At 35.6% G+C, this 27,637-nt stretch overlaps 1 protein-coding gene and 1 non-coding gene across 17 annotated transcripts in view; one reads left to right on the forward strand and one right to left on the reverse strand.

Annotated features, from left to right (window-relative positions):
* LOC147834000 (uncharacterized) overlaps positions 1-27,637 on the reverse strand; it is a 146,244-nt gene that overhangs the window by 77,500 nt on the left and 41,107 nt on the right. For 2 of the 15 annotated variants that reach the window (XR_015507797.1, XR_015507802.1), the window contains exons 4-5: positions 2,178-2,514; positions 1,019-1,697 (exon numbers count right to left, since the gene is read on the reverse strand). The exons of 7 other annotated variants lie outside the window; for them this stretch is intronic. This is a non-coding gene — a transcript (uncharacterized LOC147834000). Of the gene's footprint in view, positions 1-1,018; positions 1,698-1,952; positions 2,515-2,718; positions 2,867-27,637 lie in introns of those variants that run through there. 6 more of the 15 variants (XR_015507790.1, XR_015507798.1, XR_015507796.1 and 3 more) reach the window with 4 other exon arrangements.
* pitx2 (paired-like homeodomain 2) lies at positions 15,694-25,910 on the forward strand. Of its 2 annotated transcripts, XM_087280086.1 has the most exons (4): positions 15,694-16,063; positions 18,295-18,363; positions 23,599-23,798; positions 24,688-25,910. In XM_087280086.1, the coding sequence occupies exons 2-4, from the start codon at positions 18,318-18,320 to the stop codon at positions 25,249-25,251; spliced, it is 810 nt and encodes a 269-aa protein (XP_087136212.1). In that variant the 5' UTR covers positions 15,694-16,063; positions 18,295-18,317; the 3' UTR covers positions 25,252-25,910.

Here is a 27,637-nt window from a genome sequence, read left to right on the forward strand (position 1 = left end):
ACTTTAACAAAACCACTATACTGAGGTAGTTCCTCAAAAATATCATTACATTTAATTAAATTAAACAAAACAAAACTAAACTAAATAAAATAAAATAAAAAATGAAATAAAATAAAATAAAATAAAAGCATATTAATTGACATCAATTTACTAAAAACAAAAACACTTTAAGTAGTCGTTTTGAGTTTATCTGTGTATTACACATGCCAGGTCAGTAGCTGGCGATGTCTTTTTTTGTTAAGAGAAAACACATACCTGCATACGTATGGTCCTGTTGTCCCCCATTGTCGTTTTGGTTGTAAAGCACATCAACATTTTACACAGAGATGATAATGGAAACATTTTTATAGGCTCACATTTACCCTAGTTTTATTCATTAGCATAAGCATTGTAGGCACCCAAAAGTAGTAATGAAGTAATGAACTGGCAAAAAAACTTTTAATAAATCAGTTATCTTGTTGAAAAAAAGTGTATTGCAACCAGTGCAAAATTTTCTCCAAATGGGTAAGGGATACTTCACCCCAATAATTTGAAATGCTTTAGTGTTTTTTTTTTTCCATACTGTGGATCTCAATATAGTACAATTCATTGCTTATGTTCTTAAAAGCTATTTATTTTGGGTAAATACCTCCACTTGTTTGTTATTTATTTACTTTAATTTAATTCTTTTATTTTTATTTTCTGATATTGTTGGGGTTGCTATTTTTATACCAGTGGATTTCTTTTGTACAGTTTTTGTATTTAAAAAAGAGGTTTGACATGATAAAACTATCAATCACAGTTTACCAAAAACAGAGTAATTCACAATGCAAGGAAATGTTTGGCTGATATCCAAGCACAGCATTGGAAAGGCATATACAAATCAAACACTTCCTCTTCAGTGGCATCTCTGCAAAGAGAGGTAGATCAAAGGACTATATTTTCATCTCATCTCTTTAGAAAAGCTTTCAAATTTAAGTTTCATATCGCTAAAGACATTATAAATGTGTAAAGCAAAGCCTTTAAATGCCACTGATGCTGCTGTGACTGAGCAATTTTATTGTGAAGAGTGTTCTTTTTCAATCTACAGGTAAAATACATGTTTAAATATTTTCTGTTTTTCTGTTTTAATTACGCTAGGCACATAAGCACGCACATTTTCTAAACCTTGTATTTCTACTTGACCAAGTCTGACAAGATTTGAATCTAATCTCTTGTGATATACTTCCATTTCCAACATTTTGGTCCCACATCACCTATACTCAAGTCATCACAGGGACACAATAAATAATAAATGATCCTGAAATTTCTGATGGAATTCCCATTTGCTGTGTGGACGATTTTTTCAGCACTAAGGATTACTGTTCATTTCATCTGGTGTCCTTTTCAAAAGTATCTGCTTGTCGGCAAGCACAGAGATCTCTTACAATCACCAACCGCAGCACAAATTAAACCAAGCACACAAGCCTCAGATATTTTCAGATATGATTTTAGATGAAAGTTTCCAAGGTGCTGGAAGTAAAGCCACTTTCGATGGATCACTCCCGCTCAGATGCTCAGACTCATTTTCATTAGGGATTCCCACCCTTTTGAAAGACTGAGGTCACAGACTGTTTTATGATTCCTCCTCAAGATACATATTTTGGTGTTGTGGATGTGATGAAGCACCAAGAATTTCCAATCAAGAGATTCTTCAGTCTAACTATCAGTCCATTTTCCTTACAGGAAAATAGCCATGTGTCATTTTACATTCTTTCAAGCATTCTTGTTACTTTAACACACTCCAACATAAAAGTCTAGACCAAATCCTGATTTCCACCAAATAAACAAAGACAACCATCAATTTGCCATTGGAGAAAAATCTGGTAACACTTCATGTGTGTTCTCGTGTTTGGCTCAATTAAAACAAACATTGGTGTGATTGCTCTGTTAGTGCAGTTCACTAAATAAGTGTGAACATTGCCATCCAAATCCTGGTTAACATCAAAAAACTTTGTTCTGTTTTGCCTTCATACATACAGTAAGTCAAACAGGATTATTAAACTGAAATACGAATGAATGAAATACAACAACAAAGCATCTAATCAAGAACAGGAAATAATGTCACTATGCTGACTCTAACTAATTACAAGCATTACAAGATATTAAGAAGGTAGTCTACTAATGACTGGTGTTTGACGTGTTGCAAAGTTACTTACATTCAGCAGAGTGTCTACTGGGGGACCCTCAAAATACAGTGTAACTGAAAGTCACGTTTTCTAGCGCTCAAGGTGCCGTAGGCTGGGTGGCGAAGCAGCGGGGGTGACAGTGATTGATTGAAAGATGATTGATGACTGCAGCTGACCGTTCAGCTCACATTTCAATTGTTGTGGTTCAGGCTCTTCGCACCTTGTAAAGCACTTTGAGAGGAGTGTGTTGCATGAAAGAGCAATGGAAATGGAGGAAGGCAGTGGGTCCAACAGGTGCCAGCCAGCCCCCCCACCCCCTCCCCCCCAAGTTCATCAGCATGTTGCCATGGCGCCACTACTGCCCGGCCTGTTCATTGGGTCAGCAAAAAAAAGCAGATGAAGTGGGGGCTTGGAAAAACATGGCAAAACTTAAAGAAAGAAAGTGTTGAGAGACCAAAGTAGACAATCATTGAGTTAAGGTCTGATTGATTTGATCAATGCAATACAATTAGCCATTTCAGATTCCTTTTTATGCACATTAAAGATTTCATAATCAGTCAAGTTCACTTGCTTGGTTGAAGGGCAATGATCTTTTTTAGTGACGTCTATAGACACTGGATCGATTGGCTTGGATGGGATTGTGCTGAGGCAGCTGGATCAGGGCTCCAAAGTGACCCCAATGGTGTCACAAATGGCCTCCATCCTTCAGTAATCAACCCCTGAAAGAGGAGTCAGGGGTCATCCAGCATCCAGTGTTCAGCAACACAACTAAACCCACCACAACCCATAGGATTTTGGCATATATGTCACTAAACCAGGTTCATGAGCTAAAATTAGTCAATAAGTCAATGAGTGTTAGTCAATAAGATGAAGGTCTTTTTTTATCAGACAGTTTATCAAAACTAGAAACCGTAGATATGAAAAATTACATCTAGGGCAGCATATCAAAGATGGTACCTCTGAAGATCCACTTGTTTGAAGTGTGTGAAGGCAAGGTTAGTTAGGTTTTAAAAAATTTTTATATTTGCATCAGTTTAATGTGTGAATTAGAAGTTATGTCTTAAAATACACCATAGTTAGTCCACTTTTCTCAAACATTCTCAAAAAATAGTTCATACAACCATTTTAAACCAACAATATTACATTTCTTGGAACTTCACCCATACATTTCCAACTTATTTTAATTTGGTCAGTCTTACAAAAACTTTCTACTTCATATATTGGGGAGAAAAATGATGTAATTACATGTTGTAACCCTTTGATTTGTATTGTAATGTGCAATATATTCTCATTCTCATCGTGTACACTGAGAAACGGAGAAAAGAATTGGACAGACATTTAGATTACAACCCTGAGGTTGGGTTATGGTGAAAATTAGACTCCCCCCTCTTAAAATCATTCGAGAGCTATTCATCTGCAATTTAAGTACAGCAAGATGAGGCCAGAAATATCACAGAGCATCCTCCTCTCAAATACCCCTCATTGTCAGAGTCCAGATAACTCTATCAAGATACACAAGGTGATTTCAAAGGCTTGTCTGGCTGTACAGACTCATGCCACAGGAATGCAAGGCAATAAGAACAAATAATGACAATAATGAAATTTCATTCTTGTCAGGGTACCAATTTATCATGGACACCCGAGAAAGTCCCACTGGGGGTGACTGTGGTCAGAGCCAAAACCTTTCGCCCTCTTCCAGACATGCAAAATGAAGTCATTTTCTACACAGATGGACCTAAAACAGAGAATTCATGCCTAATTTGATGAAGCTGAATTCTGGCTAGAGCAACTACACGTGTGAAGCTTTCGAAAGCCTTTGAAAAGGTGATAAGTCTAAAGGCCCTTTAGTAAATCAGTGGTGTGTAAGCATGTGTGTGAAGTTTGGGGCACACAATCAGACAGGCTCTTGTCTTTATAATTTTAGCAGCACCGACAAAAAAGGCGCATTTGGTAAGTGCGGTTCCACACACCTTGAATTGTATGTCATCTTTGAAGGGCACTTGGACAGAAGTAAAACTCTTCCTGTTAGCCAAGTAGTGGCGTGACAACTCAAACTGAGGTATTGCCACACACAAGGAGCAGAGACTGAAATACTCAAAGTAGCCTTGAGCGTTGTATTGCTATACACCAATAAGAGCAAAGCTACGCTTGGCAACGTTCTCCAGTGCACTTAGAGAAAGGCAGATGTGGCTTTGAAGTGAGCAAAAGTTCACTTTACTCAAAGAATGTCACATTATTGTTTTGAAAGATGAAGAATGATTGAATAGAACTCCCATTAGTATCATACTAGAGTATTGACTGGTAGGTTAGTAAGTTGACGTACAAGTTGCTTACAATTATTTAATAAAAAGTATGTAGGCAACTACAACAAAAATTTGCAACCTGATTAGGAGCTCTTAATACAACATGTGTCGTTCTGTGTTCAGATAGACACACTTAAAAATAATTCTGGAGTTAAAGGCAACTGAAAACTTACTCTAGCAAATGAATTCAAGGAGGGGGTAGAGTTTGTATTCCAGCTTCGGAAAGCCCCCCTGATGTTTGGCTGCATTTGGTACATACCAGGGGTTACTTGCCATGCGGGAGAGCAAGGTGCCATCAAGATCGCTTGGAAACATTTTATTTTAAGCAAAATTTACGAGGTCAGCACCTGCCATCAAAGTAAATTATGATAACGCTTAAGCTCGGCCCATTAGGCATTTATTCAGAACTATGTAGCACTCAACAAATCACAGACAGTCAGAGTGCGATTTATGATGCCCGTCGCCCTCCATGCATTACAGCTATAAACTTTGAATGCAGTGGCCGTGCATTAAATGACACTAGTGTGGCTTTAACATTTTTAGATCGTTGATGGTTGACCTTTACGACCATGCTGAAACATAAAACCTAAAATCAAGAAGATATAGAGTATAACTTACCAGTGTGGCAAGTCTGTTTTAAAACCTATTCTTTATGATTGTTAATGTAGTGATATTATTTAAACTGCAAAATGTGTTGAGCCACATCAATAAAAAAAAAAAAAGTACAATAAATGCAGTACCAAACGATTTAATATTGTAGGTTTTATTATGCCAGATTTTAATTTTGTAGATTTAAGATAGTGTACGTTTTACATGGAAAAACAAACACTTCACTCTTGTACTACTAGATTCATTGTCTTATTTTCCTTTTATTTAAAATTAAAAACTAGATCGATTATAGGTTCTGAATGTCGATTTTGTTTACTTTTTGATTAATCTTATTTGGTGTTTTTTAAAGCATGATTTGCTGTGATGAATATTAACAAAATGCAGTTTAAATGACTAACATGAAATACAGCATGTTACACCATACTCAACAGGGACGTCAACATGAACCCCAACATCGTAGGACGTTGCATTTTGTTTGGAAATGAAAATCAGGTTGACCCAACGTCAGGCCGACGTCAATATCCAACGTCAGACAGACATTGCATATTGGTTACTTTAAACACAACCTAAAAACAATAAAACGTCAACGTCTAACGAGGTTACAGCTTGACGGTGTGTGGACATTACCAATATTATGTTGATTTGATTAGACATTGGATTTTGGTTGCCAAACCTGACGAATAAATGTCAGTATTTGACGTCAATATGACATTGGTTTAAGATGTTGGCTTGACGTTGGATTTTGCTTACCTTCCATCACAAACTAAAATCAACAAAATATCAATTGTTATTGGACGTCAAAATAAAATAACAAAATAACATTCTTGGACACTGGTTGCCTAAATCTAACCTAATATTAACGTCTTATGACATGGTGTGTCTGATGGGTAGGTTGTTAAGAGCGGCAGAATTTTAATTCAATTAATAAGGTATGCCACTGGAAATTGACTAACAATTAAATTAGTCATTTAGTTTGCAGCAATCAGATCAGACCTTCAAACACAAACATTGAGTCAAAATTCAACAGCTTTTCTTCTCCGTCAGTGCAAAGCATTGAGGTGAATCAAGCATTGACGGCGTTTTTTAAAATTAGACAGGAACATGTTACAAAACCTAAATGCACACTGCCAACAAGCTTGTGTCTTTAGCAAGCAGTACCCTGCGCATGTGCCAAGAAAAACATCTTCAGCTTGGATAATTACAGTGACTTCGAGGGATTCCAGTGCAGTTATCTAAAGACAAAAAGATTATAAAATAACCTTGCTATTTCAACTCATTCGCTACACCTAGAAGTAGCAGTAAACACACCAGTCGTTTTCCCCCCAAATATGCCTACGCATAGCCAATGTTATTGAAACATCCTTCCACCATTAAGCAAAGTCAAAAACAATTCAAGCACGAGCACATAAGTGGGTCAGACACTTCAAACGCATAGCAGCGATGCTTGTGAGTGAAACATCATACCAACAATGAACAGGCTCAGAGGAGCAGGCCATGCTAGATTAAAGTCTGAATGATGCTTAACCCTGGCCTCTGCTGAAATGAACGGGACTTTAGCTCTCTCGCGCGCACACAACGCACGCACCCATACACCCGCACAAAGGCTTTGATCCACAGTAAAGTGGCTTTGATGGCTGAGGTACAGGAGCCTTGTGGAATCATCACAACCTCATCTAATCTTAGCGAGCAATGCTTATTTGTACTAAGCGTCTTAGAGTTACAGTGTCTTACTCAGAGATACTTTATACAATTGGGCTCATATCCAAAGGCAATAGCGAAGGCTGGGTTTGATAAATTAGTGATATGTATATTATTAAAAGTTGTGATTTGTATGCTACTGTGCATATTTCTGAGTGCTGTTTATGTGATTTGTGTATTATTGTATGTGCGTGTCTATTTTAGACATAAACAATGTTAAATTATTTTCCTTCCATCACAAATGAAAAACACTAAGCTTACTAAGGCAGAATGTATTTCAATCAACCATGTAGTCAAACAATATGTTTTAATAGGTTTTAAATTCATTTTCTTTCTGATATAGAAAATTCTACAATTTTTCTAACAATTTGATATTTTTGATACATAATATGAAAATTATATATCATTTTTAAACCAGTAAATATTGTCACAGAGTTAAGGACATGCTATTTCAAATATGATTGATTTTAACATAATATTTCAACAAGTTTAGCTAGTGCACTTTTTTTTGTTGTGACATTGTCTTAGTTTCATCACATTTACAATTTAGTGAGACAAAAAATAGATTATTATAATGGCCAAAACATATGATTATTCCTAATACAGGAATTGGCAAATGACTGATAAAAAAAATAATAAAAATAGTTGTAGTTTTCATTCCTTAGACTAGTATAACATCATATTCTTACAAGCAAACAATATAATTAATATCAGTGAATTCATCGTTTTTTAGACCAATTTTGTTATTAAAGAAAAAACTATTAACTTTATAATACAATAGAGCAAAAACACTAAATAAAACAATGCCTATTGGTTTGCAGGTCTAGTGCCATGGTCAAACTCGAGTTTGAGCATGCAAAACTCTGTCGTATGGCACTGCGAAAAGGGGCTGGATTAAACAAGATGATTAGACATTTTAGAAAAGCAGCAATTGGTTCATAATTTAAATTTCTGTCAAGAGAGGTCAAGTTTTGATCTTCAATTGGTCTCACGCAATCATGTGATGCAATTTCGCAGGTCAGAGTACACCAAGTTTGAACTTTGCAATGCAACGAACTGCAAAACTTGTCGCTCAAGCTTGCATTTTTTATCTGCCACATTCGCATGCATATGAATGGATGACTATCAGATGAAAAGTCTAGTGTAACTGCAGCTAACAGTGATGATCTACTTGTCTTCTGTTGTTTAACATAGACAGTAATATTTACATCAGGTTGCAGTCAATTTAATGCCCAATTTAAGACCCTATAAAAAATAAATAAATTTCATACTCACTTAAGACTAGACATGTACAATTTGTCAAATCCGCTCACAAATGCAGTTATATTTATAAATTTTAACACAAAACACATGAAAGAGAAATGTAGCATGCAGGATAAAACTAATTATATTGTATAGCTTCAAATACTTTAGAATCAAGCATTGAAATAATGTTTTTACAACACTAGTGCATTCTAGCTTCTTTTTTAAATTAATAAAAGTCATTTTTGATTAATTTAATTTATTCATTCATTCATTCATTCATTCATTTTGCTTCGGCTTAGTCCTTTATTTATCAAGGGTTGCCACAACAGAATGAACCATTAACTATTCCTGCAAATGTTTTAGGCAGAGGATGTCCTTCCAGCTGAATCACACACTAAATCACACTCACTCACTCATTCACCACGGCCAATTTAGCTATTCCAATTCACTTTTAGGGCATGTGCTTGGACTGTGGGGGAAACTGGAGCACCACGAGGAAACCCTGCATGCGAACACGGTGAGAACATGCAAACTCTACATAGAAATGCCAACTGGCCTAACCAGAACTCAAACCAGCGACCTTCTTGCTGTGAGGCAACAGTGCTAATCACTGTTATTATGCTGCCCCCAATCTAATTCATTTAAAAGTATTAATATAAAATTATTGATTTATTTTCTATAAAAATTAATTCTAAAATGTTCAAAAAAAAACTCAATAAGAAAGCATATTTTAATGCATACTATATTTTAAGCACTGAGCTCCAGATGTAATATTATCATTGTCTTAAATTCCCCAAATTGTTTCAACTTATGACCTTCACTACCTGAAATACATCTTGAAGAGTTTATGCAAAGGTCTGTGGAAACTAAAGAGAGTAAAAATTCCACTTTTCCTTCTCTGCTTTCTGTTAAACTAAACGAAACAGAGGAAGAAGTATTTACTTACTGTAAGTAGAATCAAATGCAATTACCGAGAATCGGTAATGTCAGAACAGTTTTTTAAAACACTTGTCCTATGACACTTTATGGAATAAAATCATTAATCCCCATAAGTGAAGTTCTATATTTTATTACAACAAAAAGTAAAACTAAAATACTTAATAATATGATATGAAGCTTTTCTTGAAATTCTCAGTGTTCATTTCTGGGACATTTTAGAAACATATCACACAAATCAAGCATGTGTCATTTGAGGGTAAAAACTGATCTATCTATGTGTGTGAGTGTGTGTTAATCTCTTTTATCCTCACATCAGGGCAGGGCGTGTCTTGGTGTCTTCAGTATTAGGCAGCAATGAGAAGCTTGAGTAAACACAATCAATGAGAAACAGTACAGCACACACAGGCAAGATACACACTCTGACAAACATGAACACACATATGAACACACCCCCATTCCAGCCACCCACCGCCTCCATCCACAGCCACTTCCATTGCCATATTGCAAGTATCGATCGGCAAAAAAAACGACCTACTCCAAAGAAATGATTGTACTCGCTTTCATCCATTTAGAGGTAAACGTGAAATAAAAACTGTGCCATTGAAAAGCAACTGTCCCTCTGTCACACTTTTTTTTTTTTTCACATTACAATCTCTTCATCCATTATTGATGAAGTTAAAGTAGTAGCATGCTGAATGTGTTGCATAGGAGATTTGGGGCTAATCCAGCAGAAAACAGGCACAGGCACATAATGAAGGAGGAAAAAAAGGCACAAATGTCAACAGTTTCACATTGGGACTGGATTAAGCAACCCCCCACAAAGAGACTGTCTCACTCGTCTTAGTACACAAACACTCACACCATGTCTCACCCGAGGATTAACACACAACCAAGTAGTAAATCTGAGCTGATTTTTTTTATGTGCTAAATGTATAACTATAAAAGTCTGTGTTACAGTTAAAAATGCTACAGTAAATATCCGTAATCTGGTTAACAGTGAATAACCATTAATTGACTTTCACAGCCTGCATGGCACTTCACTTTATATGCCTTTTGTTGACATTACTATGGTTCTTGTTCTCCCATCATTGGTGTATATTAGAGTTTTACAGTATGTTCTAATCTAATGTTGAAAAATAATGTTTATTCCATTACATTTATTTCATGTTTGTTGCCATGATGGTGTTTTGTCATTGTTTAAATGACACTGAGCAGCTTTTATGAATTAGCATGTTTCTCTGCTTGTGGAAAAAGATGTTTGTGGTGAGCAATGGTTTGTTACACTTGACTTTCTCATTACCATATGTTTGTGGATGTGTTAACATGTCTGTGATAACATGCATGTTTGTGTAACAAAAGATATGATGTGTAGATGTTAGTATACTATAAATGAAAAAATACGGTAGTTTACCATAAAAATGTAAAATTACTTTTACAGTTTGTGCTGTATTTTTAACAATGAAAAAACTGGCAGAAACAGCAACCAATTTTTCAGCTTTTACAGTGTACAATGAAATTACAGAAATCCTAACAGTTCACTCATGTATAACTTATGACTAAATCCAGACATAATCTGCTGCCATTTTTTGCCATTTCTGCTGAGAATAGTGTAAAAACCTGCAGATTTATGCAGAATTATTTTGGGAGTGTCGTAACTAAAAACGTACTATATGAAATAAAAAAATAATACCTTTTTAAATGTTTTAATTAAATGTTTACAAAGCATATCCAATTAGATCCAATTATTTGGTAAACAAAGCAAGTCTCCCATATAATATATCTACTAAAAGACAGAAAATCTTACTTTACAAAACAATCATAGGAAAATGTTCATATTAGTCAATAAAATGACAGACATTAATTTAAAACTGAATGCATATAAATTTACACACAATAAATAGACTCAATGATGGGCTCAAAATCTGTGAATTTCTGCGCACGCAGATTCCGTGTGGGCCTAATTATGACAAATGGAAAGACGATGTTATAACAATACAATACAAAGACAATCGTTAAACAAAAACAATACAAATAAAGTGCAAAATTAAGCCTTTCCTGCAACACATTTGAGGATAAAGAGTGTTGCTAGTAACTAGGGCTTTGTGCTTAATCAAATACATAGGACATCGATAATATGTGAATATTTTGGTCTCAAAGTCACAGACACTGAACAAAAACAGGTAATTTGTAAGAATTGTTGCCAAAGCATGAGGAAATGCAACAACCAGCAGCTACAAAGCATCACAAGTGGCTAAATGTGGTGGCTATATAAAGGAGTGTCTTGCTAAAAAGTCAACTGAAAGTATTGCCAGTGACAATCTAGTAGCAAACAACAGCAAAGTACAATTTCAGAGTAGTTTCAGCCATTTGTGTTTACTGTTTGCTCTAGAGAACAGTTTGCGTTTCATTTCTGAATATTTAAAAAACTAATTTGAATGAATGTTTAAGTAAGTTAGTATGCTTTCAGTTCCTTTTAACTAAGTCTAAAAAGCTACAGATTTTACAGAATATAGAGCTAAAGCTTATCAAAATCGCAATATCTGTCAAAATATAAATAAATAAATATTTCGCAATTAGGTATTTTCCCCCAAATGGAACAGCCATACCAGTAACAACACACTGACAAGCGATGCTCAAGTTAAGTCTTACGAAATACTCTCAACAACAAGGTAAAAGCAGAAACGATGCTTGCACTGTCAATATTGATAGTATGACCTTTTCTTCTCACTTTATGTCTCTGTCTGTCTGTGCCATGGTGGACTAATTAAATGCTAAGCTGACTCTAGTGGAGGTGTGAGGTGCACCTGAGCTGTTGTCGTCAATGGTTCAGTAACCATCTGATCTCTTTTGCTGATGACCGGGTGCTGGCGTCCATCATGTTTGTCTCATTACCTCCATTTCATTCTTGGACAATTTTCCCTCCAGCAGCCCGGGGGCATCACGGCAACTAACCACTCTCACTCGCTCACTCCTGCTGTTTATTGGTCCCCCTGCATCGGTAATTAACCACTGTGTGCTCACATGTATATTTTCTACACATAGCTTGAAATAAGATGCTTGAGCAACTTAATTTAGTTATATTAGTGAGTATAATGTTTTTCGATAGACAGACAGACAAATAGGATAATGAAAAAATATTTTATACAAATCAATATAGATTCATTATGATATGAAAAAAGAGAAGTTATACATTTATTTATTGTTTATTTTAATTATTTTATCTGTCTGTGATTTTTACAGTAAGGAACATAATAAATTAGAGTTATAGAAAGACTAGTTTAACCTGAAGTAAATCTGCCTTTCCCGTTTCAATAAACTTAAAGATATTAAATCATTGACCATTCAAAACCACATTACATCAGTGAAAGTTTTTGTTACCATGGTAAATGAGATGTTAATAGCAGATCGGCCCAAGACAAACAGTTGAGTGTTTTTTAAATATATACTACAGCGTTGCTGGCTTCAGTGGTGTGTGCATGTGTAGGTACAGACTTCTACTGCTTGCATTTAAGTTCTTGGTAGGCCTGGTCATGACAGTAAATGTTAACCACAGTCTATACTCTATATGTGATGGCACTGCATTGCAGAAAATTCTCACACTCTGGACACTCATTTTGAAGCCTATTTTACCATTTTAAGAAGTGTCTGTCTACAGCAGTCATCAGGCTAATTAAGGGCTCTTGAGCTTATCATTTAATCTTACAAATCAACTTGGCAAATGGAAATGAACAATGTAGTTGTTTTTTCAAAGACTGAGACTCCTCCTTCCTTGATTCGGCTTATCTGGCACTTTTCCCATTGCTCACTTCCTCATCTTCCTTATATTTAAAAAGTAGTCATGGTAAAAAAAAAACACTTCACCCACAATAAAGTCTTTTTCTTGCTGGTCTAACATATTAGCAGTACATAAACTGATTTGTTTAATGGTTTGTGGCTTTGCGTGCGCTACTTTGACAAGCAACTCTGGAAATATCATAAAATCTCTGTGCAAGTATAGACAGTAGTGTGTGACAACCACTGTTTAAACTAATTGTTTGAATATAATCTATGAAGCAGTACTTCGATTTTAATCTGACCTAAATCAATAATCTGTCAAACTATGGCAGTTTTCTGGTTGAGAAACAGAGCTTCTTGTGTGTTGAATGGCATCATGAAACATACAATTACTTCTTGTGCCCACAGCCTGACATACTTAAGTCATATTTAATTGATTCCTTGTGTGAAACTCGGTTCACCATTAATGAATCCAAACTGAACAAAAGCAAAAAAATAATTTGTTATGCGGCAGTAATTAACTAGAACGTCAGACATCTAAACTGTTATAGAAATAGATCTTTCACACCTTCCGTCTACTTAAAATCATTGCTCAGTTACATAAAATATGTTGAATGATAGATATTGAAAGAGAGTAAAATAACTGTTTCAAGAGGACATGATAAATGTTACTTAAATAACATACACAAGATTGTGCTGTGATTGGTCTGAAAATAATTTACTTACTGAAATGCTTAAATTTAGATCCTGAATTAAATGGGAATCTGATTGTCATTTTAACTAATTGGCTTCTGCTTGTAACATATATTGGCCAATTAAAGCATGCTAATGTCACTTAATTGTTTACCTTCAAATTAACCTTGATATTCACAATTTTAATATATCTCCTCTCATATGGTTATCATTAAAATGATTAGATGCACAGCACATCGGTGTCTTATTCTAAAGAGGTCTGTGTGGTTGTAAAAAGTCTTTGAACAGAGTTTTGCTCGGGTCATTTCAGCCCACACATCAGAGCCCTATAAGATATTCTTTCAAGTGTCCTTCTACGACGCCAAAGATGACAACAGCGAATCGATAACGAGGCAGAAATGAAAAGAAGCCGCCGGTCTGCCCCCGAGGCATAAAGATCTTCGAGCGACCCCTTTTTCTGAACTTAGGGCATTCCTTTGCAGGCTTTTTCAGCGTGAGAAAGCAAAGGCTCCAGCTGCTGCCAGATGAAGGTAAAAACGATGCAAGGACGCGTCTCTCCCACAGAATGGATGAGGCGGGTGATTCAATCAAAAATAGATATAAATACGTGCTTTTCCGATACTTTAAATCACCTCAGGTTTATACAAAAATCCTTATGTCATTTAATTTGGATGTCTAAACGGATATTTGGATCTGTGGAGATTTAAGAGGTTTAGTCTATATAGTATATTTGTGTAGGGTTGTCAGATTACCTTTTGATCGATAATTCTTGATGTCTTTAAAACATTAGGGATGATTTTCTAAAGAAAATAATACATGTGTATTTAAAATCTTTAAGATATATTTATTTACGGAAATTGGGCGGTGAATTGATCATATTATCCTACTTATTAATCTTTATTAAAACGAAAATAATGAAAAAGGCAATATTTAAGAATTCTTAAATATTTTAGCATTATGAAGTAATAATTTGTATACTGAAGTTGTGAGCGTCGATTTTAGGGTCAATGCGCTTTTTTATTTGCACCAAACAAAATAAATGCGTTTTGTTTAATTTATTTCTATCGCGTAATGCAGTACATAATTTCCGTCAACGCGCAAAATTATGGACAAATGTGCATGTCATTTTTAGGCTCCCAGGCCTATTAAAGCTCTGGTAGAGAGACTGGGATATTTCAATACAGGCTTGGGAATTCCCCCATGGCCGAGCGCATTAATTACTTGCTTAATGGGTGTATGACCCACAATGTAAAAAACGGATTATGCGCGTGAAACCTCCGTCCGGTCTGCTTTGCTCGTGTGAGATGCGCATGGAAATCAGTCCGGTGCACGCGGATCTTTAAAGATCATTTGCATCCAAGCCAGCTGTTCAATTCATCTCTAAACCTGACCGACACAGTTTGAGCACATGCACTTTTCAACATAAGTTGCTATTTTAAATTAAAGCCATGTTTGATTTAAAAATTAATCGTCTAAACAAAATTAAATAGGACAACCCTACCCATTCTGTTGTCAGCTGATGATTAACATCATATTTGCATATAGGCCTTTTCATATTTAAATAAAAGTCTAGAATGTCACAACTGATCGTATCCTAATAAACAAATTACAATGATTTTAAATATTATTCTACATTATTATTGTTGTTATTAATATTATAGTTGCATTTACCACGTTACGATATTGAGAATTTTGTCTTGTGTTAGTCCTTCCAAACAAAATGTAAACAACATATGTAATGCAATATATATATATATATATATATATATATATATATATATATATATATATATATATATATATATATATATATATATATATATATATATATATATACACTTTTATAACGTGTTCGTAATTATCTGACCAACATAAAGGTAAGGCAAGAGAGAATTGACAATGGAAAGGGGAGAGAGAATGAAACATTAACTGCACTTATATTTAATCTCATTTAAATTTAGGCTGTGTCTATAGGCATTTTTGTTAGCGTCTAATAACAATGATCGTTTATTGGCAGCCAGTTACAAATAAAATGTCCTGATTTGATCCATATTTAGCCATGGCATTTATATGGTTCATCTGTTTGAATTTGTTCTTTGAATTAACGTATTACAGTGTTTCGATTGCTAATTTGTTATCTAATTTAGCCTACCGTTTCGCATCACAAAGTTCACCCCTTACACACACTCTACGTGTTGGTTGTGCATACAAACACACCCACTGTGGCACGCATGCACACGCACGCGCTTATACACACAAACTCTCACTCACGCCCACGCGCTGACAGTCAAAGCTCGTGAGAGGGGGAAATGCACCACTCTCTGCGTCTTTGCGCGGAAAAAAAGTTCCAGTCGTGTAGGCTCTGCAAAAAATGAGTTACTAAAGCAACTTGTTAGGTTGTAACTGCAAACACTCTGGGTTGAAGATAATATATTCATGTTTTAGTGTTGTTTAAAAGAACCCAGAGATATCCCTTAACGTTCCCGTTGAGGAAGAAGAGGTTACGCTCCTTTTGGACCTGGCAGCAAGAGTTTATGTACCCGGACATCATCAAGGGCAAAGATAAACTTTTTCAGAGGTGTGGAATTTATCTTTTTTAAAGAGAGAAAATCAAGACTGGCACGGCTGCAAAGCAACGCTTTTCAACAACCACTGGTAAGTGCACATGACACCCTATCTTGAATGTGAGATAATGCAAGTGAAGGAATTCGTTCCACCTCGGGGTTGCAAGCCATGGGTGAACTTCAGCTTTAGTGCAGTTAGATGGAGAGGCATGATAAGTGATGCTCTGGCAGGTCCCACCTTGACTTTGCAGTTGATAATAATATATCGTTAACACTGAGACAAACGGGACAAGGACAACTTTACAGTTAGAGCGTGTAATGTACATTAACACTTGTATTATAAGCAGGAAATAAATCATGGCAACGAAATTTGCTTTCAAAACTAACAAATTTTATTGAAATACAATATAAATACTTTTAAAATAATCGTGTAAAGTCCCGGAAAGTAATGTAATTTTGTTTTAAGATTTGCATTTAAATATGTATTTATTTAAAGAGCATTTAAAGCCCAAGTATTTAATAATTATATTATTTTACTATCTTCAGTTAGGCTAATGCAATTTACAAGTATAAACATTTAAATTGACCATCTGAAGATAAGAACATCTTGTCATATTGTAAAATATTGATTTAAAAAGTACCATAACAGTTTATAAAATTAATACATCAATAATCTAAATTTCATTCACCTCAGCTAAAAAACATAGGCCTAGGTAACACGAAAATAAATAACATTATTAAGAAATCCGTATACACGCAAGACTTGGAGATAATCATGGTTCTATCCCTAATATTAAACGAACAGAGTAACTATAAATCAAATTTTAAAGAAAAAACGAAAACAAAACCTATTTTCTAAATATTTTCTTCAATTAATCTCTAGAACAAATAAAAAAAAAAGATATTAGTATAATGGCAAGCTCTGCTTTTGTTCTATTTAAATAGACTCAAATAAATTTCTAATAGAAAAATACATTCCAAAAATCTACACACACATTTTGCATGTTTTTCTCTGTTAATGCGCTTTATTACTGAAATTGCATTGATGTAGTCAAATATAAAATTTTATTGTGTCAAAACAAGTGTAATATTGTGTCTTACCTTTTTTGTTTTAACGGAATTTTATTCACACATTTTATTTAGGCATTTGTATAAAATTCGCTTAAAATTACACACCTTCAAAGTTATCGAGTCTGATTTAGAGGCCTAAATCAAAACCGAACGGATGGCATAATCAACACACTCATAACGAAAACAAAACCTTCACCTTTTAGGCTACTCTGGATTGTAAATTTAGACACTTATGTAAAATAATTTAGTAATTGGTACTAGTATGTCAAAATAATATTTAAAGCAATAACTTTTGACTTCACACAAAATGCGCACTACTGCGTACATCCAAAAAAAAGGCACAAATTTAATTTCCAGACTCTCAAGTCTTTGACTAAAGGCACAGATGCGAGGCAGGTGAAATAAAGGGAGGGTTGAGGTAAAGCGTTGCATTCGGAGAGAGAAAAATGGAGAAGGAAAACGGTTAACAGCAGGATTGCATGCAAATTTCCGACTGAAATTATCATAAGCAAACAGATGAAGCCTGGGCTAATAAAGGCCCATCTGTGTTACTTCATATCGGGTTAGTATAGAGCTGCGATAATGAATTTTGTAATATCCAACCGACAGACATCTCAATCAGACACTAATCCCTTGATTTTACCGCGGAATCACTCAACTTCTAGCGCTCAAACTGCTCTCTCACCCTGAAACACACACACACGGCGCACTGTCTCTCCTCTTTGTGCGTTGTTTTCATGCGCGTTTGGAGACACGAGTCTTAATTAGGAGGGACTCGAGCAAGCGCTAAGGGATTTCAAAACAAATGATGAGGAATGTGCTCATCCTATTACAGATAGGAACTATCCAATATATCACAGTAGATTTGAAATAAATCATCACTGAGTGGCCCATCCGGTCAGACACACATTTAAAAATAAAGGTTGTAATACAGGAGATTTTGAAGATCAGAAGAACCTCAGTTCCCCCGAGAAACGTTGCTAAAAGAGACACTCTTTTTAGTGTGAACAGTATTTAAAAATACAAAGAGAATGTTCCGTTGTTAACAACCTATGTGGAACTGTAAGATTTCGTTGATGTTAAATGTTCTTCATTGAACTTCAATGCCAATAAACAATCTTTTTTGTTTATAAACCAAACGTACTCAAACAAAAGCTGACCTACACTATTACTGTTGACATACTATAAACACTGTATATATTTGATACACGTGCCTAACACTTAAAATAAGCTTTTCTCTTTATTTCACAGGTAAACAACATATAACCTACTAAATGGACTCCCACTGCCGCAAACTTGCATCAACGTGTGCTCAATTAGGTAAGATATTGGTGAATGACAACTCCATCTCCTTGCTAGGCCTTCAGAAAAAAATTTAATTTATTATCAAAATTGATTGGATTTGTTTGGCCTTTACATAAAATTATCTGAGGTAGAAAACGCGCTCATGAGGGTGTAAAACACCTTTGGTGTTTGATATGACTTTTCATTGGGAAAAGCGGAACCATTAGACGTTTATAGTCAAAGATGGACATCTGCTGGTAGGACAGGATCATACAAGGGTATGTGGAAAGGTCTTCGTAATGCCGCGTAGCAGCTTCTTCAGATTATTTTGGGATTGTAAAGCCTCTGATTTTAAATGTTCTCTAAATTATCTTGAAAATTATAAGACAAAATGCTCGGTTATAGCCTAAAACGTAGTCCATTGCACTGGAGTAATCATGTGGGTCCTCGATAAAATTTGAAAAACATTCATCTCATCTTTCAAATGTTCATTAATATGCTAATTAAAATACAGATTTAATTGAATTATAAATAGGTGTAATATACGTGTATCAAGTGTAAAAAAAAACAATACAATTAAATTAGCATAACAATAAAAATAAATTGAATAACCCGCCTCCTCTAGCAGTTTAAGAATTTGTCGCATCAGAACAATTTTTACAGAAACTCAGACAAAATTAAGGGCTAATAAAAGGTTGATACGCAATGCGTGTACGGCTTCTATATCATCTGGCATCTTTATTAAGCTAATTAAAGCAAATAAGAATAAACCACAAAATCTACTTAGTCGCATTTGTTTGCCTTTCTTTTCTGCTTCTCACTTTGCTGATACACAAGATAAAAGTAGAAAATGAGCATCAAAATGCAAACAGCAAAGTAAGGGGAAAAGGCATTCGAGAGACTTGATTACCGACAATCTCGTCTCTTGTGCGGTAATATATGCAACGCTTGTTAGATAGACTCGGGGGAAAAGTAAATGTGTAATGAAAGCCTCCTCGTGAGGAGGAATATACTAATGGAAGAATCTAATGTCCTCTTAATCCTATGGAAAAGGCTTTGTCGTCTCCCTTATATTGACTGAATTGGTAATTAATGGCTCTGTGGTGCGCCATGGCCAATAATCCACAGCAGGCAGTGAGAGCGCTCTGAAGCATTTTGAGGGTCCACAATAAATACAGAGCAATAATCTAGTCCACATATTTCAATGCGTTTAACAAAAATGCACTTGTGCCATTTTCAATAGAATTTCTGTGAGTAAAAAATGCGTAACACCTGTCATTATAAGCACATTTTAGTGGATGTAATTATGATTTTACATGAATAGTTTGTGTTTTCAGATGGTAGTACAATCGGTTTAAAATGAATAAAAATAGATTCCCTTGCGAATAGCGATAGACTTTTTACTTTCAAAAAGGGGAATAAATGGCAATGATAAAATGAATAGCAAGTGTTAAAAACAGGCTGAAAAATATTTTTTAATAATGTTCTGTGTCTAAGCACTAGTGCAATGAATACGAGGTCACATCTAAAACACCTGTACATACAAGATTTGTTGGTTCTATATATTCTCCATATTAAATAATATCCAGTACGAAAAATGTGAACTGAAAAAATGTCGTAGATAAGTCGGTCGGGGCTGCGTTTCCCAAAACCATCGTAAGCCTAAGAAGTTCGTAGAAATGATCGTACGACTGATCTTAATATTACGGTCTGTTTCCCAAAAGCATCGTAACTTAAGTAGCACTTGAAAATCTTCGTGGATCTACGAGTGCTCTGGAGTAATCGTAAAGCCTTAAGTGCATCGTAAGGAGACAGAGTTATGAGGGCACCTGCTGGACAACCGGCAAATTGCACCTACAATTTACTTCTCTTCAAAGTCATTATTCATTTTATTTGTACGTATATCTCTATTCATTTATATTTTCTACACATTACACAATTCAATATACAAATAATAATAATTAATAATTAGGCTAAACTTTTCAAAAATAAATGTAAGAGCTTATTTATTTATTTACTTATTTATTTATTTTGATGTGAGATAAGCAATTTTTGATAAAGAAATTGATAAATAATTCTACTTAATTAAGGTTTCATATAAATATCGAAAATGATGCTGATGTCATTTCCGGCAAGGACTGTTAGAATTAGTTTTATGCGAGATTGGAGCAAGACAGTGTTTTTACAGTACGACATTTCCAGTTAATTTATGTTTTTAAACTGGCTCAAAAATATTTTTTTTTTATGTTATTCGAGTTGAATATACATTCACACAAGTAGAAGAAGAATTATATGGATTGCTATAACATGTGCAACAATAACGAGCCATTCTATAGCGTGACATTTCAGCACTTAACAAACGGATAGCGACTCCTAAGTTGCACTTAAAGCTGGGCTACGTGCAATTGTGTTAAGTGCATTTTTGGGAAATGCACGTGAAACAATAACGAACGTTCGCAAAATGACTCGTAGAAAACGCTCTTAAGTGCTAAGATCAATCGTTATCGGGAAACGCAGCCCGGGTCGTTTTCGTAAGCAGTTGAGTACCCTTTCCCCCCTTAGTATGGACTTGATTTTGCAGGACACACACACACACAAAAAAAACTTTCTGTGGATCGCCAAGATACAATTAAAGTAATTATTTGATTGTTAATTTAACTTTAATCACAAAAGCTTTAATTTAGCAGTTTTCAAGATTGAGATCGGTTTATCCAAGTTTACTATATATATATATATATATATATATATATATATATATATATATATATATATATATATATATATATATATATATATATATATATATATAACCCATTTGCTTTGATATTTTCAGTCGAATGACTACAAAAAAATACAATCCTAAGTAACGCAACGAGAAAGGATTTTTCCTTCTCATCTCAAAAAACACCTAACCTGTAAAACTAACAATTCAAAATATACACAATTTTATTTAAAAATGAAGATCGGGAAAATTATAAATAAATTAAAGTTGTAACATAAATAAATGTTTGGCATTTAAATAAAATGCGCAGTTTTATATGATTTGGCATGTAAATGACGATGGCGATGTTTTGAAGAAACTTGACACAAGGTGAAGGAGCTGGAAGTCATTAAAGATGCTCATTTAAAATTCTTAAGCAGATGAGCGTCTTATCAGATTAAATGTAGCCTACTCAGTAAAAGAAAAGTGGGTGCTTTCTCTCCCGCGAAATAATCACGGGCCGAAAGTGTATACCTCGCCAAAGTAATATACCTCGCCAAAGTGCTTTTAATCCTTATATTAAATTATATAAAATGAATACAAGCCTGAATAAACTTAACTTTAACTTGAATATTTTTTTCCTAATATGATTTTTTTTATTAGGCCTCTGTTTATCATTTATGATTAAACTTTTATATGGGACAGGTTTACTTGAAAAGAAAGAAAGAAAGAAAGAAAGAAAGAAAGAAAGAAAGAAAGAAAGAAAGAAAGAAAGAAAGAAAGAAAGAAAGAAAGAAAGAAAGAAAAACAAACAAACAAACAAAAACAAAAGTATTTGACACTGTCAATTCAAGCTAATGAATAATAATAGATAATAATAATAATAAATAAAAGATTTTGTGCAGTTGTTTAGTCTGTGTTTGTTAAGTCTGGTGAAATTGTTTTATTGACGACAGAACTCTCTAAAGTTACAACGCTAATAATACGCTTTATTTTGTTATAATAGCTGCTGAGAAAACCTAACCTGGGTTTTGAGCGTCAGGTGTACCATGATAAATGTTAAGTGATGTTAAATCAAGTGAATGCACGTTTTTTTTTATTTACATGTTTTTAGAGAGATAGAAAAACATCTCAAACTGCATAGGCTGCATTTTCTCATTTCTTGGGCCGATTCATAGTCGGTTTGCCATAAAAGCTGACATGTATAGGGTTTAATGTTCCGTCAGATTGAGGGCGGAGTTTGTGACGTCAGGACGCATAGAGCAGCTCGGTTGGACAGATAGAGGGACAGCTGAAATGAAGAGCGAGGGCTGTGATGTGCAGGAGAGTGTGTGTGTATGCAAGTGGATATAATATCACATACCTGTCCCTGTCACTCTGGCTCTCCTTGCTCTCGGCTGAAACCGAGATATCTTTTACCCAGTCGAAACGGGAAAAAAATCTTTCCTTAACACTGGGCTTGTTTAATCATATTTTTTTATTATTAAAGCCGTTTCAGGAGTGTCGCTTTTAGTGGTTTAAATGAGAAAGGAGCACTGGCAACGCTTGCCGATACTTCACTGCTGGACACATTCGTTTCTTTCTTTCTTTTATTTCTTTTATTTATTTATTTATCTGTATTTGTGACCTGCGCTGAGGAAGTTATAGCTGCTTGCGAGCCGTCGGTAAATCGCTTGTCTTATCCATGACCTCTATGAAGGACCCGTTGAGTTTGGACCACTATCATCACAATCACCACGTTACCGGGAGTAAACACGCGCCGCTTTCGATGGCCTCTAGTCTGCAACCGCTTCAGCGGTCTGTGGACTCGAAACACAGGCTGGATGTGCACACGGTTTCAGACACCTCCAGTCCAGAGTCCGTAGGTAAGACCTGAGGAGATTTTTAACTTGAGTGTTTTTGGTTTTGGTGTCAGTTATCATTAAGTGTTCTTCTCGAGAAAGAAACATTTTAAAACTTCGCTCGGTGTGAAAACAGAGTGGGTTAGCCGACAGAGCGAGCCATGTAAATATATCAAGAGGTGGAACAGGCAGTTGATTCGTAGGGCTATTGAAATGAGCTACATAAGTCATACCCTTTGACAGGACTTTATTTACTTAAATTGTTTGTGAAAATGTGGGCTTCACGAATGTTTACACAGTGGCAACTGCGCTTTGTACAGAATAGAGCAAACATTCCCAAACTACAATGTCATTGCTTTCGTGTGATAAAAAAATGCATGCTGCATTTATGGCGGTTAAAATATTTTCTAAATCCTGCATTAGCATTTGAACATTGGGTTTTTACCGGTACTGTTGGCTTTGCCAGAAAAAAGGATGTTAGGATGTTAAAACGAGCGTTATAATAAATTTAATTCAGGAACATCATTAATTAAATTTCGCCCGTTAAATTGTTACCAGGGAACCAACTTGTTATGTTACCATGATGTCAAATATCTTCAATTCAATAAAAAGGAATTAGAGATTTGTCTCCCTCACGCACACTTCTCTAATGTGTCAAAACCGTGCCTGAAGCTTGTTCCTCTGCAATTAAATATTTGTTTAAAAAGAGTGTTTCCTTTTGCATTACAGAGAAAGAAAAGGGACAAAGTAAAAACGAAGATTCGAACGATGACCCGTCGAAAAAGAAGAGACAAAGGCGGCAACGAACGCATTTTACTAGCCAGCAGTTACAGGAACTGGAGGCCACTTTTCAGAGGAATCGCTATCCGGACATGTCGACTAGAGAGGAGATCGCCGTTTGGACAAATTTAACAGAGGCCAGAGTCCGAGTAAGTTTGATAAATAAAATGACAAGAAAATAATATGTGATATAACCCTTAATATTTTTATAGTTTTTCTTTGTGTGTGTGTGTGTGTGTGTGTGTGTGTGTGTGTGTGTGTGTGTGTTTGAATTAAATCTATTATTTACTATTAAAATTCAACATAGCCTATTAGCTTAATGCTGAATTAAACGTAACGTAATTTTAGTGCATATTTCATAGATCCACTAACAATAAAAATAAAGATATATTTCTGAAATATATATATTTTTTGCGTTGTTGTATGTGTTTTACATGTAAATATTTTTGTTCATACATTAACTTACTTTTTAGCTAGTCTAATATGCAGGCGCTGCATTCTATGCTTGCTAATTTTCCATAACGTTAATTGGGTTGCATACTAAATATGATTTTGTTTAATTGTTTAAATAAAAAATCTGTCTTTGTATGTTAAGAGGCTAATTATAGGTGAGTCAAATTGTTTGCAATCAACACGAAATAAAGACTGACGCCCAAACGATGACTGACTTTAATGGAGTCACACAGTCGCCTTTTAAGAGGTGCAAAGCTTTTATTTTGTGATTGTCATTCTCGTGTTGTATATACTTAGGGTTAGTGTGTCTCCGCCTGCTTAGCGAGAATACACATTTAAAGCGTCGGGCGCTAAAAGTCTGAATGTGTATTGGGATTCCCGGGATCAGACAAGATTCCGGGTGACTGATAAAAAGTGACTTAATTAGGGAACCTAACTGAGTTTGACACCACCACCCATATCATTTATCTAGCCTACCTAAAACAAACTGAGCAGTCCGTGTTGTTCTAACTCGATGACAGTCTTGCATTGCTTTAGATAGACTAATTAATTATGTAGGCTAATTCTTTTCTACAATTGTTGCAGGTGTGGTTCAAGAATCGACGGGCAAAATGGAGAAAAAGGGAGAGGAATCAACAGGCTGAGCTGTGTAAAAACGGTTTCGGCCCTCAATTCAACGGACTTATGCAGCCCTACGATGACATGTATCCCAGCTATACGTACAACAACTGGGCTGCAAAGGGACTCACGTCGGCCTCTCTGTCTACCAAAAGCTTTCCCTTTTTCAATTCCATGAATGTCAATCCGCTGTCGTCCCAGACCATGTTCTCTCCACCTAACTCTATCTCTTCAATGAGCATGTCCTCCAGTATGGTTCCGTCTGCTGTCACCGGTGTACCAGGATCAAGTTTAAACAGCCTCAATAACTTGAATAACCTCAGCAACCCCTCTCTAAATTCGGGGGTTCCCACGCCGGCGTGCCCTTACGCCCCACCGACGCCTCCGTATGTTTACCGGGACACTTGTAACTCCAGTCTTGCCAGTCTGAGACTGAAAGCCAAGCAACACTCGAGTTTTGGATACGCGAGCGTGCAGAATCCGGCCTCCAATCTCAGCGCCTGCCAGTACGCAGTGGATAGACCGGTGTAAGAGACGACTGTAGAATTTACAATCCGAATCCCAGGAACAAGAGACTTCACTTTTTGTTTCAATGGCACTAGAAGAATAAACCACTGAAACGCGTCCAATCCTGTGATGGAATGTCAAGCGGGAACGGAAGGCAAAGGCTCCATTGCTAATAAGATTTGTTCTCTACACTAGCAAGTGCACACTAGCCAGTGAAGAGATTAGGATACCACAATATTTAACAACAAGAAAAATCTCATTTATTTTGACGTTTCAATTTTGGACAGTAATTGACTGAACGGTTGTATATAGGCTATACATATATCTTAATATCATCTCCAATTTGTAGAAGCGAAAGCTCTAACTCTTAAGCATTTTCAAGAATTCAGTTCAACACAGCATGTGGAAAACTTACAGGAATCATGTCTTGCTTGCGATCAAGGGAATGTACATACTAAACGCACCAGTCGTGTGTGATATTATAAATTTATTATTAAATGTCTGTGTGAATATAGATCTAGAATAGCAACCCTGGGTAATAATACGCAAATGTTTCTGCGAAATGAACTTGGTTTTTGCTCTGTGTATAATATTTGGTACGGAATTTTTGTTTCGTTTTTCAACATCCCAAAAATAAACTATTGTGTTTTATTTAATGGAAGTAAATATATTGTTCTAAAACATTTCAGAACGTTTTCTTCACAATTATTGAATTCAATTATTGATGGTTGTATGTGGCACACAATTGTGGCATTTCTACGGTTTATAAAGACTCAGAGGGAAGGAAAAAGTATCTAATACACATCAGCTTGACATGAGTCCGGTGAAGAGGGCGAGATGTCCCGAGCAGATTAGGAGTCGAATATACAAGACTGACTAGAGGCTGGGCCTCCAGTGATCAGCGACGCTTGAAATAACAGCAATAAGATCAGGCCAGGATGGACCACACATCACTGGACCATCTGCCAGCTGAACTCCTTTAAAAAAATTAATATGAAGTGATACATGATTGTCCAGTATTAAGCTCAATAGAACGTGTGCAAGTTGAAAACAAGGCTCATGTGTCATATGAATTATGAATTACTTAGAATAATATATAAACCGCCATCCCACTGTGCAAACAAAACTGCATTTTTAGCAGACTCGCAGTAGGCGCGTGTAATTACAAGTGATCGCGACAATGAGTGTCAATTGACTGGCTGTTTGTAAACAAAGAAATCTCACAGCGTCAAATTACTGTATGGAAACGGTTTTAAAATAGAGTTAAGAGGATTAAGGGAAATGTGTCGCCCTAATAGAACATAACTGCGTTAGTGATTGGTACAGTTATTTAACTCCAGCTCAATAATAACTTATTGTCTTTCACGGGAAATCCTTATACTGCACTATTGTTAGCCGCCCTCTGTTGTCCATCATTAACTTCGCTGAAGTATAGCGGATAAAGTACTTAATAGAACGGACAATGACATTCATTGAAAGCCAATCAAAACAAAGGCAGGTATGCCACATAGACAGGCGTTTGTATGAGTGTGATTCTATCCATGAAATTCATGTCACAGCGCGTACAGAACAGGATGAGAGAAGAACATGTACTTTGAGTAGTGTGGTTGGAACAACACAAGCGTGCTGTTAAACATGAATACTCTCATATAGTGATGATTAATGGAGCAGACAGAACAAGGGTGGAGAAAACAGTAAAATTGAATGCTACAATTACATTTATTCGAAATAATAGCGTGCTGTTATTGAATGAAAACTAAAACGCCTTCGCTAATTTATAGCGTCTCCGTTAAAACAACAAATGCTTGTCTAAAATCCACAGATCGCAAATCATCCGTTTTCAGGTGTACATGCTCCTGGTTCTCTCAGTGAAGAGCTCTCAATCTAACCAGGCCTAAATTATTCATTCCCTGCAACATGACGGTCTGGGGTCCCAATACACATCTCAATAAACACTGTGAGCGGGGGGCCCACGGGAGCAATACATGGCAGATTCAGAGAGGAACCCTTCATTCGGCCTAAACACAGCGGGGAAAGCTGTTGCCTCAATTTTCTAGAAGACTGCAGAAAGGTAAGGCATTTTAATGCGCATTATCAGCATAAAACTAAAAACATGCCCTTGCATGACGAAGAGAAGCGCCAAAAGTTTGCATGCATATAACTAGTTTTCTTTATGCTAAAGACTTTCACGCAGAGTTTTGGCTGGCTGACTTCTTGGTTCTTTTATAAACGGAGTAGTCTTGTTCCATGTCTGCTTTAAGACTACTTTAGTTATTTCTCCACCTTAAAATATTTTAAAATGTGCACTGACCTGAAAAATGTCTTCAATTCCACCTTGAATTCGTGTTCGATATAACATACAAGTAAGCATTGTTAGAGAACTTTGTTTTATATTATGCGTGTTGTGGCC

Source organism: Danio rerio, chromosome 14 (assembly GCF_052040795.2).
Source record: "Danio rerio strain M-AB ecotype USA chromosome 14, GRCz13ab, whole genome shotgun sequence".
NCBI lineage: Eukaryota > Metazoa > Chordata > Actinopteri > Cypriniformes > Danionidae > Danio > Danio rerio.

Bases quoted from the DNA above. Each gene is read 5' to 3' on its own strand.
- pitx2 (XM_087280086.1), top strand. From the start codon at position 18,318: ATGGACTCCCACTGCCGCAAACTTGCATCAACGTGTGCTCAATTAG. The intron at 18,364-23,598 runs GTAAGATATTGG...TTTGCATTACAG, and splicing joins ATCAACGTGTGCTCAATTAG to AGAAAGAAAAGGGACAAAGT. The intron at 23,799-24,687 runs GTAAGTTTGATA...CAATTGTTGCAG, and splicing joins TAACAGAGGCCAGAGTCCGA to GTGTGGTTCAAGAATCGACG.